Source organism: Micromys minutus, assembly GCF_963924665.1.
Source record: "Micromys minutus genome assembly, chromosome: 32".
Lineage (NCBI taxonomy): Eukaryota > Metazoa > Chordata > Mammalia > Rodentia > Muridae > Micromys > Micromys minutus.
In genome coordinates, this window is record NC_137967.1 from 24529880 (window position 1) to 24546773 (window position 16894).

The 16894-nt window shown below is 34.8% G+C and overlaps 2 protein-coding genes across 2 annotated transcripts in view; one reads left to right on the plus strand and one right to left on the minus strand.

The window, feature by feature from the left end:
* Positions 1–16894, plus strand: part of LOC308413683 (NACHT, LRR and PYD domains-containing protein 4A-like) — a gene marked incomplete at both ends in the record, with an annotated part of 667338 nt that overhangs the window by 317546 nt on the left and 332898 nt on the right. The gene's annotated exons all lie outside the window — the stretch shown is intronic.
* LOC308414021 (vomeronasal type-1 receptor 4-like) lies at positions 1540–2493 on the minus strand (the record flags this gene model as incomplete). The annotated part of the gene is made up of 1 exon (XM_080909185.1): positions 1540–2493. Exon 1 carries the CDS (start codon positions 2473–2475, stop codon positions 1540–1542), a length of 936 nt encoding a protein of 311 aa, XP_080765311.1. The 5' UTR covers positions 2476–2493.

Sequence of the window (16894 nt, forward strand, 5' to 3'; positions counted from 1 at the left end):
GAATTTTTAATATTACATATGTACACAATGCACTAAGATTGTTTCCACTCCTTTTCCAGTTCTCCTAAGTCCTGTAGATTTATGTTCACATTCCCAAAGACATCCATTTTTATATATTTGATTTTTCATAATCAACAATGTGAAGGTATGGTGTATAAATATTCACAGATGTGTAAGTTTATTTGTTGTGTTTTGATGACCTAGAAAGCAAACCATTATAAAACACTTCCCCTCTTTGCCCGGAAGCCATGAACTCTCAATAGCTCCTCAGTTAGGGCTGGGCTACCAAGAATCCTCCATTAAACTGTAGTGTTTAGTGACCAAAGAGTGTGTGTGTGTGTGTGTGTGTGTGTGTGTGTGTGTGTGTGTGTGTGTATTATGGAGGCACCCACTGTTTTGTGAGTTCCTGAGTGCAGTAGTAACCCAGAGTCATAGACAGTAGACACCCATTTCATAAGATCCTCCCTCACATCTTGTTCTTTGGAATGTCCCATTCTCTTTACCAAGATGTTACCTGAACCTTTAGAGAGGAAAATAATGTAGATATGCCATTTATGACTGGCTATTACATTCACTCAGCCTCTGCAGTGTAGTCAGATTCATAATTGCCTTCACAGTACCCAGAAATTTTTGTGATGAGTTCTGAGTCTTGCATAAATCTATTTCTATAGATAAAACAATTTGAAGGGTAGCTTGACACTGTGTATATTTAGCTAAATAATGGCATCCATGGGTCCTACGAGGTCCTCCACCATGGACTTTTGGCCCAATTTTCACACCCAAGTTTCCTCTAGAGCAGTTGTTTTTATTCTGTGGGTCACAGGACACACATACATGGTCTTAGGGATCTGCAACTATACATTTACTTTTGATGTCAGTAGTACTACCAGCATTGTAACTATATTTCCAGAGAATACAACACATTTGTCTCGGAAGTCAACAGAAATGTATGTTCTGTACATGCTTACATGATGCATAAAAACATATACAAAATTAAAAATTTTAAATAATATTAGAAAAGTTTGTGGTTGGACAATAATTTTGGTACTCAATGACACTGACTGCTCTTTTAGAGGTCCCACTTTTTCTTATCATTATTTAATAATGGCTCAAAACTATCAGTAGCTGAAGACCTAAGTGGTATTGACATAGTTTACATTGTGCAGGTATTTTATACATGACATACACAAATGCATGAAAAATAACCATTCATAACAAATAAATATGATGTTTTATGTACACATAAAAACAATAACTCATTTTATAAACAATCAGATAATGTCTGGTCACCCAGTGTATTTTTCATATTTACCTGCTTTCTGACTAACACTTTGTAAAATCCTATATATATATATATACATATATATACACATATATAAATCATATATATTAATGTATATATATTATTAGCTAATAAATTCTCTAAAAAATTCCTATGACTAAGTAAGAAAAAAGTATTGATGAAAGCTTTATATTTTTAAGAATTGCACAACAGATAACTGCATATACCAATATATAAAGATGTCAGACAACAAGGCCTCATCTTGTTCTTTGAGAAAGCCATCTCTTACCAAAGCATGGTAAAAATATGCTGAATCTAGACTTCATGTTGCTAATGAGAACAAAGGGACAAAATATGGGAAAGCATATTTCTAAAAATGTAAATACACTTACCCCCCATAGCATTGGATATTTGGAGTAGGTCGTAAAGATGACCAAAATAGAGGAGAATGAATAAGATAGAACAAATGTGCACACCAGGATGAGGATAGTTTGTGTGGCTCTGTCTTCAGGAGAGACTTGTAGAAGGTGCTGAGCACTGTGGATGTGCTTGACTTGATTCTTGTGTCTGTAGAGAGTAATCACCATGGAGACACTTGAATACGCCATGAGAGCCAGGCACAGTCCATCCGAGAGGCACAATAAAAATAAATACAGTATCGTTGCAAAATTGCCAGAAGCAAACCATGAACAGTACCCATGAATCATCCTGCTAGTTGTATTTCTGTTGTAACGTGGGCCTGACATTCTTGCTGCAGCCAAGATATTTAGCAATAATTGCATAAGCCAGCTAAGTGAGCAGGATGGACCAAGGTATTTGGTGACTCTGTGTTTAAGCATCATCCATTTGGAATTGTTGGTGCTGATTGTGATGGCTTGGAAGCAACTCAATAGGCACATAGCATAAAGGGACATCCCCCTGGTTATTCGGTAAATATATATTATCAATTTACATCCAAAGTCATCTAGGAAATGTTTATATCCATAATCTGACAGTGTCTGTGGAATGCCTTTTGATATGATAAACAGACAATTGGCAAAAGTCAAATGCTCTATGATCAGATCTTTGGGCATTAAATGTTTTCCAGTGAGTTTCAAAATGAAATAATAAACTAGTATTGAGGAATTGCCAATCATTCCCACTGTAATCTGGGAGAAGAGGAAAATTCCCAGTGCAATATTTTCAAAAGCCATTTTGATTCCTATTAGAAAAAATAGTTTAATTTTTAATGTGAGATCAAAGAATAATAAGTTTGCATTACTTCATGCTGCTCTCTAAAAATCATTACTTATTGTATTTATTAAAGGAAGCAGTCTCTATTATTAAATAGACAGATCTAAATGTATTTGCTGAAGATTTACATTTTCACTGGGAAAGATGCTACCTGATCTATCACATAGCACTTTAGATAGAGAGGCAGACAGACCAATAAGTTTGAGTCTAACCAGTTCCACACTGTTAGTTCCAGGGCAGTTGGCACTATACAAAGTAAAGCACTGTCACCAATTGCTCCCCCAAATGACTAACATTTTTATTGTTTCTTAACAAAGACAGTAATTTGGGGTTGATTATCAAAGAAAATTTAAAGGAGCATTTTAAAGACATGCCATTATATCTGAAATTCACACACACACACACAAAACGAATTCAAAATTTAATTTAAAAAAGCAATAGATATGTAAAAGTCGTCTTTAGAAAGAGCCCATCAATACTCAGAGTGCACAAAAATATTGGCTTTTATTACTTACTTTGTTTTTAATCATGTGTGTGTGCTGGGTATGGTTGCATGTGGGTATGAGAGGTAGCAAGAACAGAGGTTGAGATCTGCTACAGGTAGATCTGAAGATGGCTGTGAGCCACTGATAAGAACTAGGAAGGGTGTTCAGACCCAAGGTGCATTTTCAAACAGTGGCTTATCCGTCTATTTAAAAAATATTAAAAGTATATTAGAAGAAAACTGAAATGTAAAATAAATGACAGGTGGGTTCTACACTTGGATCAATTTTTTTTTACATAACTTCAAAATTAAATGTTCAAAATGTGTACAAAATCAGACTCAGTATCACCATTAATTAATGGAATACAATGAGGAAATGCAAATCAAATTTGCAGTGACTAATTATCACATCCTGGGTAAATAGATATGATTAAAAATAAATTAATATAATTAAAAGTGCCAGTTTAAACTGCTGAGAATATCTTGAAATAAGGACCCTGTACAGACAATAGAGAGAAGTTAAATGTTGAAGCAGCAATTAAATTAGTAGAGTTTTATTATGAAATAAATGACAAACTATAACCTAGTTCCAATTTTGATGTTACCAAGGTCATGGGACATGAAGGATCCAAAACCACATGGGGATGATCAGATTTGACTAAAATGGATAAATGAGGGATCTGCGTTTCCCTGTCATTGCCCTGCTTAAACCCAGAAGTTCTCTGGAAGATTTTAATATACACAATCATAATTTCTTGAATATTTGTTTAGTAGGATATTGTGGTTAGAACTTCTGATCCTGAATGACTTTATTTAGAATGCATACTTACATGTAGAAAACAGGATTACATTTATGTACCCTTACCATGCACAAAAATTAATGTTGTTATTCAAAATCCAAATGTTAAGAATGACAGGAAAATTATTACCATTTTAAGATAAATGTAGAGGTAACAGGACTCAATAAGATTTACAATCTACCAAAATATTAATGAGTTGGAACTATATGAAACTAAAAGTGTTTGGGCTTTAAGTATAAGTGGCTGCAGAATGAAAATACTACCTACCAAGTTGGAGCAAAAGCATTGACTTCTAGAAGTCAATTGAAAGTGTAATGCCTGGAATTTAGAGCATAAAATGAAGGTTAAACACTCTCTCCACAAATTCTAAGCCAACATGCTTCATAATTAAATGGGCGCACTTACTTTGGAAAAATTACAAATGGCAGCAAATGCTTTTTAAGTGTTCAGCATTAAGGGAAATTAGATTACAAATATTTTGAGAAAACATTGCACACCCTAGAATGACAAACTTCAATGTAATAAACGATAAAAATGCTGGTCTTGATGTAATCATTTTTATATACTGATATAAGGATAAATTACTACATTAATTATAGAAATCGATATAGAGATATCTCAAAAAATTAAAACTAGAATAGTCATATAGCATAGCTATGAAAATTCTGCACTATAACAGAAGAACTCAATGCTCTTCCACAGAGGTCCTTCTACATCCATGTAAGCTGCTGCTTTATTCATAATAGCAAAGAGATGATGTGCATCCTTGATGCTCCTCAGCACATAATAGAAATATGATGTATCTGTATCCTGGAATCGTGTTCATCTACAAACAGACACAAAAGTGTGAAAAGTAATGAGAGAGTAGGTGGACTTGCAAACAATGCAGGAAAGTTACAGACTCAGGAAATCCATGGTCACTTGCCCTTGGTCATCAGGGACATGTGCATATGAATGTAAGTGGAAAGAAAGTGGTTTTGTGCTATGAAAGCAGAGAGGAGTTCAAAAGGTGCAGACAAATGACACATTGAGAAATCCAGGTGATGTAAAGAAAACAAATTCAGATTTAAATGCAAAAGATTATACAGGATACACAGAAGCACAAGGTGGTATTAAGAGTTTTAGAGAAAAATGTTAAAGTAGATAATCAAAAATAAATTGGTTTGAAAATCTAATAGTGAAATTAATGCTGTGTATGATGATTAAAAATTTAAAATCCAAACTGAAGGTGATTATCACTTTATACCAACTATAGCTATTGAATAATGACAGTTCAATGCAACCTTTCAAACTTATGTGCAATTGTTATATTGCCAGGTCCATTCTTGTGTTTTTTTTTCTCTATGGCAAAAATATGCACTTATCGTTATTTTCTAGAAAAAAGTTTCAATGTTAATAATTTTATTGCTAAAAAAAATGTTTCTCATAATATAGTTATTATGCTTTATTAATATTGTTGCTAGTCTAATATCTTTCTGGAAGAAATTATTATAGACTATATAACCTATGTATATAAGACATTTTTATATGAAAGAGGGATTGCTATTTGAACCACCAATTCTACTCTTTTTATGATTCAAACAGAATTAAAATCAGAATCTTTAAATAGATTCTACCTTAGTCACTTCCACACCTTAAATTTCCAAAACAGCAAGAATATGCAGTCGTTACACATGCACATCAACACGCAGTTGCATGAAGAAAGCATGATATAGTCACACAAAGTATACCATTTATCCTTTGAAATAAATTTTAATACGTGCTACAAGATAAATAACCACAAGAGTTCCTGTATTAACTGCTGTGGACAATTATACTTCTGTTTGATTCCATCTAGCAGTTGACACTGTGGTTTAAAAATGAGTAGTTCTTTCTATGTTGTATAACTGGAAGGTACGTTTATGACAGTAAAATAACAGGACACTGACTTTGGCTCACAGGTTTGCAAAACAAAAATTTAGTTTACAATGATGAGTGTTTATTTTCGTGTGTTAAAAAGATTTTAAAAAAATAGACAACAGTTTAATATGGTAACATTTACTGTTCTTAGGGGTAAAATTCTCTTCAGCAATACCTGATTTCAGGAAAATACATGATAACTTCTTAAACTCTCAACAGTGACATGACATGACTTAAACAAAACACAAAATACCTGTGTCTATATTTTAGTAGTTGACTTGCCAAATGTTTTATATCACAAGAACACATGTCTGTAGGTTTGTTCAAAGAACAATTATCCTGGGGTTTTAAACAAACCATTTTAAGGGTTTGTTAAGTTTAAAGTAGCAATAGAATTAGGGACATATCTATCAAATTTCGTAAGCACTGATCTATCTTGAAGTTAAACCTAGCTCTTGTATACATGTACTGTCTTAATATAAGTCATACAATTTTTAACTCCATCTACAATCTTTCACAAAATTCACTTTTCTTCATTGAAAATTACCCTATAATTCTATCATTTATAAAAATTACAATTAATATTTTCAATATTATACTCAACCCATTATTATTTTACATCTCTTCAAACACAATAATGGGATTCAAAACTCCAGAAGCATATAAACCTGTGAGAAAATAAATAAAAATAATAAAACACTTCAAACCCTTTAGCATGACATAGACATATATCTCATGGCTTGTCATGGTATGCAAGGTACAAGATGTGATCCCTAATGCGCCAAGTTAAAGAAAGGGAAGAGTCCAAGTAATTCCTTTTTTAATAAACTAAAAACAAAAAACAAACATGCAGAATAAGTTGTACATATGTGAGGAAGATGTTGACAGATACAGAGATTAACTAAAGAAATGAAAGAAGAAAAGGAGGTTGTATCATTTGTAAGAGAGACTCAGCAGCAGCTTACTGGAGGAACAGCTTTTACACAGCTTAGAGAAAACTCGAGATAATATTCTGTCCTGGGTAGAAAACACCTAGAATCTCACCCAAAAGTCCCTTAAGTTCCCAACTTCCTAAATAATAAGAGAGTCAATTTTCACAATTTATCTATGCCTTGAGATCCTTTCCTTCCTTCTATCCTCTTGCCCTCTCTTCCTCTATCTCCTCTTCCATCCCTGACTCCATCTTTCCCTTCCTTCCTTCCTCCCTCCCTACTTTGTCTCCCTTCTCTGTCTCTGTCTCTTTGTCTCCTTCTCTTTCTCCACCTACTTCTTTTTTTTTTCTCCTATGCAGAACTCAGGAAAAAAATAAGATTCATGGAGAGCTGAAACATGGATTCCCCTTGGATTCATTTTTGATGTTGTTAGATTTTATTAGTCCTAAGGTCTGGACACTCACCTCAGCTCTGGATGATGGCATTGTGAAGTCAGTCACCATGGAAAGTAAGGATGTGCTGAAACTCTGGTAAGACACTGTCTCTCACTTAAAGGTTTATGATCCCCAGGTATTCCTTCCCAAAAGAATGGTGGTTTTCAACTAAGCTCTATAACTATAATGATGGTGTCTCCACAAGGATCTGCAGAAACTTTTAAATACCTTCCTATCAGACAATTTGTAAAAATAAGCAAGGCAAGAATTTCAATGTAAATGAGCTACTTCTTCAAGGAAGTCATTAGGAATCTGAACAGGAGCTTTTCTGCCAGTCCCTAGAGCACAAAAGTTAGCAGCAGAGAGGTATACAGAACTTCTCTGATACTAAAGTACAAGTAAGTTACATGGCCTTGTCCCTGGAGGGCCTTTTCCTATAACTTAGGCATCCCAGACAATTTCAGCATTCTAAAGTCCATTGGTCCCCAAAGTATTCAGGACAAAGAGTTGCTTATTAACATGTCAAAGCAGAGGCTGCCTGCTAAAATCTCAGCAAGCAAGTCCATCTACAGAGTCCTGGCTCCTCTAAGAACTTTTCATTCCTGACACTAACTTAACCCTGTATTGCCCATGAGCCTCAATTTTTGTTTGCTTTTCTTTCCTTTAAGTCCAGACATATTCATTATGTGCTCTTTGTTTCTTGGTTCTGTGGTTCTCCTATTCTTTCTTCTCTTTGCACCCTGTCTTCTTGCTTGTGTTAGCTGCTTTCTCTCTCCTTTTCTTCCTATTTGAGCTTTTCTCACTCCTGTCATGGCATCAGAACTAGCCATGTAGTGCACCACCTTCTCAGTCTGCTCTGCACTCTCCCTGATGGAGCTGTATGCTTTATGCCCCATGCATATTTTAAAAATCTTGTGGAAATTGATCCCTTGAATTGAGCATGTCCTTAATTTCAAAAAATATTTTCAAATATTAGAGGGTATTGTAGAAAAGAGAGCTCATAGGTCTTTGTAAAACATTTTCTTCAGGTAAACATTTCTAAATAATTCACATATGTTATGCATGTCCCTTTTTTTTGGCTTCCCTGTGGCAATGAATCCCTTCAGTGCCTTCATACATTTTTTTTTTTTTTACTGAGATCCATAATGAAGAATGTAGCTGTGAACATTGCTTTAGTCTAATTCACACAACACACTTGTATAAATAGATAGATAGGTAGATGATAGATAGATGATAGATAGATATAGATAGATAGATAGATGATAGATAGATTGAGAGATTGATAAAGAGATAGATAGATAAGTATACATGCATACACAATTATACACACACACTTGTCTTTTAAAGATATTTTTGAATTAAAGGTTAAGTCTGTATATATATTGGAATTTTATTTTCTCAATATATGTCAGAAGGTCTAAGAAAAAATTACAAAAATAGTAATATTTTCAGGACCTAACCAGAGATTTACTCTTTGATCTGTCTTTATTGACTCTGATTGTGACTGAATTTTAATCTGTTTCCTATTACCTGGTTTGAAAATTCAGAAAATTATTTTTATATGCATGCTCCTAAACCATAATGAACCTGAAAGTTTTCTTGATCTTTCCCAAGAGAAAATAATTCTCTGAAAATAACTAACTTAGGACTAGAAAGTTATCTCAGTACTCAGTAGCAATTTTACAGTGGACCAGCTTGAGTTTCCAGGGTTGACTCAGTGGACAACAGCCATCCGCAATGTTCCTATACGACCGTCTGACCTCTCTGGATACTGGAAGTACAAGTGGTGGACAAGCATATCTAGGGAAAATATTCACATACATAAAAGTAAAACTTAAAAGAGACAACTAACAATTCACTGGAGAGCTTCCTTCTTTTGCAATTCTTCTGCAATAACATTCTGCATCCTGACAAGTGTGAGGTGTTTAAATCACAGAAATTTCTTCTTCCTGTGCCAACTACTGAGAGCTGGAGAATGAATGTTTCTGAAACCAAACTGTTCTAATAACTGAGGGAAAATACTCCATTAACAATACTTCATGGGACCATCTGCCACCAGGAACAGAGGAGATCCAGGGAAACAGGCCTGGTGAGAAGGTGTTCTGACTAGCCGGGTTGCACAGACATCTCTGAAGAGATATCTCTGCCAAGCATGCAGAAAGTTAGCCCTTTCGCACCAGCTTGGTTCAGGGAACCAGTAACCTAGCATCGGGCTATTCCCAGCCAGGGGACATTGAGTGCAGAACAGACACTCAGATCATCCACCACCAGGAAAAGCTGAGATCCAGGGACACAAGACTGGGGAGAAGGCGTTCCGACTAGACAGGCAGCAGGAAATCCAGGGACACAGGCCAGATACAAGGACGAGGCAAGAACCAATACTGACAGCAAACCAGGTTTAAACATAGACAAAAAATGGCAAGAGGAAAGTGAAAGATATACCCCAAGGAAACCAAGACGTCCAGGCAACACTAGAAACCAGTTTTCACATCACAGCAAACAGCAGAATGCCAAACACTCCAGAAAAAGAATACACAGACCTGAAATCATACCTCAAAATGATGAGAGAGATCCTTAAACAAGAACGGGAGGAGAAGCATAAAGTATTAGAAGCTTTTAAAGAGAAAACAAGAAAAACACTCAAAGAACTCAAAGAACTAGAGGAAAACAGAACTAAAGAGATAAAGGAATGGAAGTAGGAATTTAAAACAGAAATGGACACAATAAAGAAAACACTAAGAAAGACAACCCTAGAGGTAGAAATCCTAAAAAAGAAATCAGGAGTCACAGATGCAAGCATTTCCAACAGACTACAAGAGAAGGAAGAGAGAATCTCGAGGGGCAGAAGGCAACGTTGAAAACATAGACAAAACAGTCAGAGAAGATGAAAAAACCAAGAAGCTACTAACCCAAAATGTCCAGGAGATCCAGGACACAGTGAGAAGAGCAACCTAAGAATAATAGGAATAGAAGAGGGTGAAGAATATCAACTAAAAGGCACAGTAATTATCTTCAACAAAATCTTAGAAAATTTTTTACCCTTAAGACTGAAATGACCATGGGCATAAAACAAGCCTACAGAACTCCATATAGGATGGAACAGAAAAGAAATCCCTCAGGACACATAATTGTCAAAACCCCAAGTGGTCAAAGTAAAGAAAAAATATTAAAAGCAGTAGGAGAAAAAGGTCATGTAACATATAAAGGCAGATCAAGTAGACAAACACCCGACTTCTCATCAAAGACTATGAAAGCTAGAAGAGCCGGGACAGACATCATGCAGACCTTAAGAGAGCACAGGTGCCAGCCCAAGCTGCTATACCCAGCAAAACTCTCAATTACCATAGATGGAGAGACTAAGATATTCCAAGACAAAACTAAATTTACACAATATCTGACAACAAACTCAGCACTACAACGAATAAAAAATCGAAAGCACAATAAAACAAAAGGAACTACATACTACTAAAAACAAGAAAAGTCCTCAGCAAGAAAACCAAAAGAAGAAAGACATACATGCACAATTCAACCTAAAAAGCAAAAAGAGCAGGAAACAGCAACCACTATTCCTTGTATCTGTTAACATAAATGGACTCAATTACTCAATAAAACGATATAGACTATCAGACTGATTACATAAAAAAAACTCAGCATTTTGCTGCATACAGGAAACTCATCTCAGAGACAAAGACAAACACTATTTCATAGTAAAAGCTTAGGAAACAACCTTTCAAGTATTGGCCCCAGGAGCAAAATGAAGTGGCCATTCTAATATCGAATAAAAAAGGTTTTCCACCAAAAGTTATCAAAAAAGATAAGGAAGGACACATTTTACTCATTACAGGCAAAATTTGTCAGGAGGAACTCTCAATCCTTAACATATATGCTCCAAACACAAAAGCACCGATATTCATAAAAGAAACCGTACTAAAGCTCAAAAAATACATTGCGACCCCCACAATATAGTGGGAGACCTCAATACCAAACTCTAACCAATGGACAGATCAGGAAAACAAAAACTGAACAAGGACACTGTAAAATTAGCAGAGGTTAAGAAACAATTGGAATTAATAAATATCTACATAACATATCATCCTAAAACAAAAGAACACACCTTCTCAGCACCTCATAGTAGCTTCTCAAAAACTGACCCCATGATCTGTCACAAAACGATCTTCAATAGATATAAAAAGATTGAAATACTCACATGCACTATCTCAGATCACCATGTCTAAGGCTGGTCTTTAATAACAACAAAGACAACAAAAAGGCCATATATACATGGAAACTAAACAATGCTCTATTAAACGATAGCAGGGTCAAAGAAGAAATAAAGAAATTAAAGATTTTCTAGTATTTAATGAAAATGAAAACACAACATACACAAACCTATGGGATGCAATGAAAGTAGTACTGAGAAGATATCTCATGGCCCTGAGTGCTTCCAAAAAGAAACTGGAGAGAGCACATATCAGCAACTTAACAGCACAGCTGATATCTCTAGAACAAAAGGAAGCAGATACACCCAAGAGGAGTAGTTGTCAAGAAATAATAAAACTTACAGCAGAAATTGACAAAATAGAAACAAAAAGAACCATTCAAATAATCAACAAAAAAAAAAAAAAAAAAAAAAAAAAAAGAGCTGGTTCTTTGAGAGCATTAACAAGATTGATAAACCCTTAGTCAGACTAACTAGAGAGCAAAGAAAGAGTAACCAAATTAACAAAATCAGAAATAAAATTGGAGAAATAAAAACTGAAACTGAGGAAATTCAATAAATCATCAGATCTTACTGCAAAAGCCTATTCTCAACAAAGCTAGAAAATCTGGAGAAAATGGGTGAATTCCTAGACAGATACAAAATACTAAAGTTAAACCAGGACTAGGTAAACCATCTAAATAATCCCATAACACCTAAAGAAATAGAAGTATTCATCAAACACCTCCCAAACAAAAAAAAGCCCAGGTACAGATGAGTTCAGTACAAAATTTTATCATACCATAATTGACATCCTATTGCCAATACTTTCCAAACTATTCCACAAAATAGAATCAGATGGAACACTAACTAATTCGTTTTCTGCAGCTACAATAACGCTAGTTGCTAAACCACACAAAGACCCTACAAGGAAAGAGAACTTCAGACCAATCTCACTTATGAACATTGATGCAAAAATACTCAACAAAATCCTTGCAAAACGAAACCAAAACACATCAAAAAGATCATTCACCATGATCAAGTAGACTTTATTCCTGGGATGCAGGAATGGTTTAATATAAAGAAATCCACCAATGTAATCCACCATATAAACAAACTCAAAGGAAAAAAAAAAAAAAAAAAAACACATGGTCATCTCACTAGATTCTGAGAAAGCATTTGAAAAAATCCAACACCTCTTCATATTAAAAGTCTTGAAAAGAACAGGAATCCAAGGCCCATACCTAAACATAATAACAGCAATATACAGGAAACCGACAGTCAACATCAAACTTAACGGTGGGAAACTTGAAGCAATCCCACTAAAGTCAGGGACTCAACAAGGCTGCCCACTTTCCTTCTACCTATTCAACATAGTATTGGAAATCTTGGCCAGAGCAATTAGACAGCAAAAGGAATTCAAAGGGATACAAATTGAAAAGGAAGGAGTAAAAACATTACTCTTTGCAGATGACATGATAGTGTACTTAAGTGACCTCACAAATTCTACCATAAAACTCAGACAGCTAATAAACAACTTCAGCAAAGTGACTGGATATAAAATTAACTCACATAAATCATTAGCCTTCCTCTATTCAAAGGACAAACATGTAGAAAAAAAAATTAGGGAAAAGATACCCTTCACAATAGTCACAAAACTATGAAATACCTTGGTGTGACTCTAACAAAGAAAGTGAAAGACCTGTATGACAAGAACATCAAACCTCTAAAAAAGGAAATCGAGGAAGATTTCAGAAATTGGAAAAGTCTCCCATGCTCATAGATTAGAAGGATCAACATTGTAAAAATGACCATCTTACCAAAAGCAAGCAGCAGATTCAATGCAATCCCCATCAAAATAACAACCCAATTCTTCATTGAGTTGGATAGAGCAATATGCAATTTAATCTGAAAAAAAAAAAAACACCTAGAATAATGAAATCCATCCTCAACAACAAGAAACATTTGCAGGAATCACTATCCATTTCCTCAAGCTATATTACAAAGCAATTGACCTAAAAACTGCCTGGTAATGGTACAGAAGTAGGAATGTGGATCAATAAAATAGAATAGAAGATCCAGAAATGAGGCCTCACATATATGGTCACCTTGTTATGAACAAAGGAGCTGTAAACATTCAAAGGAAAAAGGACAGCCTATTCAACAAATGATGTAGATCCAACTGGCACAGAGCATGCAGAAGAATGAAAATAGATCCTTTCTTATCCCCTTGTACAAAGCTCAAGTGCAAGTCGATCAAAGATCTCCACATTAAACCAGGTACACTGAAACTATTAGATAAGAAAATAGGGAAAACCTTCGTACACATAGGCACAGGAGAAAATTTCCTGAACAGAACACCAATGGCTTGTGCTCTAAGGTCAACAATTGAGAAATGGGCCTAATAAGATTGCAAAGTTTTTGTAATGCTAAAGACACTTTTAAGAATACAAAATGGCAGCCAACAGAGTGGGAGAAGATTTTTACTAACCCCAAATCAGATAGAGGCCTAATATCCAAGTTATACAAAGAACTCAAGAAGCTAGACACCAGAGAATCAAACAGCCCTATTAAAAAATGGGGTACAGAGCTAAACAAAATGTTCTCAATTGAGGAATATCGATTGGCTGAGAAGCATTGAAAAAAGTGCTCGACATCATTAGCCATCAGGGAAATGCAAATAAAAACAACTCTGAGATTCTACCTCACACCAGTCACATTGGCTAAGATCAAAAATTCAGATGACAGTAGATGCTGGTGAAGATGTGAAGAAAGAGGAACACTTCTGCACTGTTGATGGGGTTGTAAACTGGTACAATCACTCTGGAAATCAGTGTAGCAATTCCTCAAAAAATTGGACATAGTACTAACTGAAGACCCAGTTATTCCACTTCTGGGCATTTACCCCAGAGATGCTCCAACATACAACAAAGATACATGCACCACAATGTTCATTGCAGCTCTATTTATAATAACCAGAACCTGGAAAGAACCCAAATGCCCTTTAGTAGATGAATGGATACAAAAATAGTGGTATGCTTACACAATGGAGTACTACTCAGCTCTCAGAAACAATGACCTTATGAAATTCTTAAGAAAATGGATGCATCTAGAGAATATCATCCTGAGCGAGATAACCCATTCACTAAAGAACAGACATAATGTGTAGTCACTGATAATTGGATACTAACCCCAGATTGCTCTGAACACCCCAGAAACAACTCACAGACTATGTGAACTTCAAGAAACAAAGTAAATATTATGTTTATTCATCATACATCAAGAAAACCTTGACTAATTTTAGGTTACATCCTGTTTTACATGTACTTTATGACCATTGTAACTAGTAAGATCCTAATGCACACTATCAAACTTTATTTTTAAAAAATGTCAAGCAGTGACAAAAATGTATTCGTATATTTTTATGCAAAAATGCTTAAATTTGTACATTTACCTTTGTTTTTATAAAATAAAGTTCTTCAATTAAAAAATACTTCATAATAATTCTCTTGAAAAATTAAAAAAAATAATATCTTTTTCTTACTCATTGACATAAAATACTTTTTGGACATATTGTAAAATTCCCTTCAGATAAAACTTTTATTATTTAATTGAACTATCTTTATTATTTTAAAATTTTGTAGTTTTTACAATTTTACAATTTGTAAAAAATTGTAAAAATTTGTAGTTTTGAACTTAGGATTTGAAGCAGAGGTCCATTTAATGAACATAGTTGTGGAAATTAGTCACAAACAAAGAAACCATTTCAGTGTTCAAACATGGACTATAATGAGCAAACTCTGATTACCTAAGGATTTATATTTGCACAGGAATAGAGAACAGGAATACTCCACCTACCAGGGCAAAGCCTCCGTATACAGTGATTTGCCTTCATACAACACTAAACAGCTTTATATAGTAGGAGGCAGACACGGGAGCAATACTTAGACTCCATATAGAGAGATCTGTCTCTCCTACCAGGTCTTGGCTCTTATTACACATAAGCATTCTTTAGGTTCTTACTTCAAAACCTAGAAAGACCTATCTTAATCTGTATTTCTTCTACATAGTGTTCAGAGTGTCTTCATGTGAACAACACAGAAATACTGTGTCCCCCTACCATAATTTGTCCTGATGCATATGACTCAGAATATCCTGTGGCTGTGAACATATTATTAGTACAAATCTATCATTTGATATTATATAATATAATTTATATATTTAATTTGTTATATTATATTGTATCAATTTATATATTATAATATGAAATATAATATAATGTAATTTACTAATAGTAGACATTTATAAATTTATTATCCCATTGTTTGTTTCCGCTTGTCACACCATTTATGCTAAGGATGGAGAATTAATTTGACATCACCTTGAGTTAATATTCCTTTAGATTAAAAACAAGAATAAATTACATAAATATATTCAAGAGCTATTAAGATTATTTATGAGGAAGTTTCAATAATTCATTGGAGTGTCCATGGAGTCCAGAAAGAAGCATTAATGAGACAATTATTCAGAACCAAACCTTATTCGATTGAGTTTTGGAGAAAACATGGAAATTCAATATTTTGTTGTACTAAATTGACTGGTGTTATAGTAATTCCACATAACCAACCTATTAAAATCAATATACATACATGTAGAAAAACATTTATACCCTGAAAAGAAAAATAAAACACAGCAAAGTATTTAAAAAAGGAACAATTATCCATTCTGTTTACCAAGGAACTTATATAAAACTGTGAAAACATATAAAATACATGAGGATAATCTGCAACAGTGCTTTTCAGCATTTAGAAATCTGTGCCCATTTACTACTGTTCTTCATATTGTGGTGACCAAACCATGAATGTATTTTAATTGTCCCTCTACAATTGTAACATAACCTGTTAGGTACCAATTATAAGTGACCGGTATGCAGGATATCTAATGTGTGAACCTTATGGGATCATGACCCACATGGTGGCAAGCACTTGTTTAGAGTCAAGCTTCTTCTGGTATTTAGGGTATCATACTGCATAGCTATAGAATGAACAGTTTTAAGGTTTCAAGGGAGTCATCTGGCAGACATCAAAATTACTCCTCTGCTATTAATAAGCCTTTTGCCATGGATGACATTCCCTGCCTGTTCGGTAGAAGTATGTGAATGGATCGTGGTGCCATCCAGTGGCCTAAGCCTCTGACCTCCATCTGAACAGAACAGCTTTTCTCTAGCCTGCTTATCTCAGTACACAAGTTAGTGTCCTTTGGTATTTGCTGTCACTGTAGCATCAGTTATCAGAATGGATTTTCCACTTTGATCTCTCTCATGAATTATAGAGCATTGCACAGCTTCCAACAGCAGCCTTTTCAACTCCTGTTCATTTGCTGGTACTTGGAGGACATTTCAAGTGTATGGTAGGGGCTGGTTAATGGACTTATAAGATAACATGCTTTCCTTCACAGTGTGAGGATCAGAGTTCTCTCTGAGAATCCCATAAGTTGAAAGGAGTAAAGTAAATCTTATACAGTTGTGCCCACAGAGAAATATTGCAAGTGCTCTCCCACCTGAGCCCACTGTAAACCCTATGTTTGTCACATACCCTAACTGGCCATCTGAAGAGGGAACACCTGGTGATCT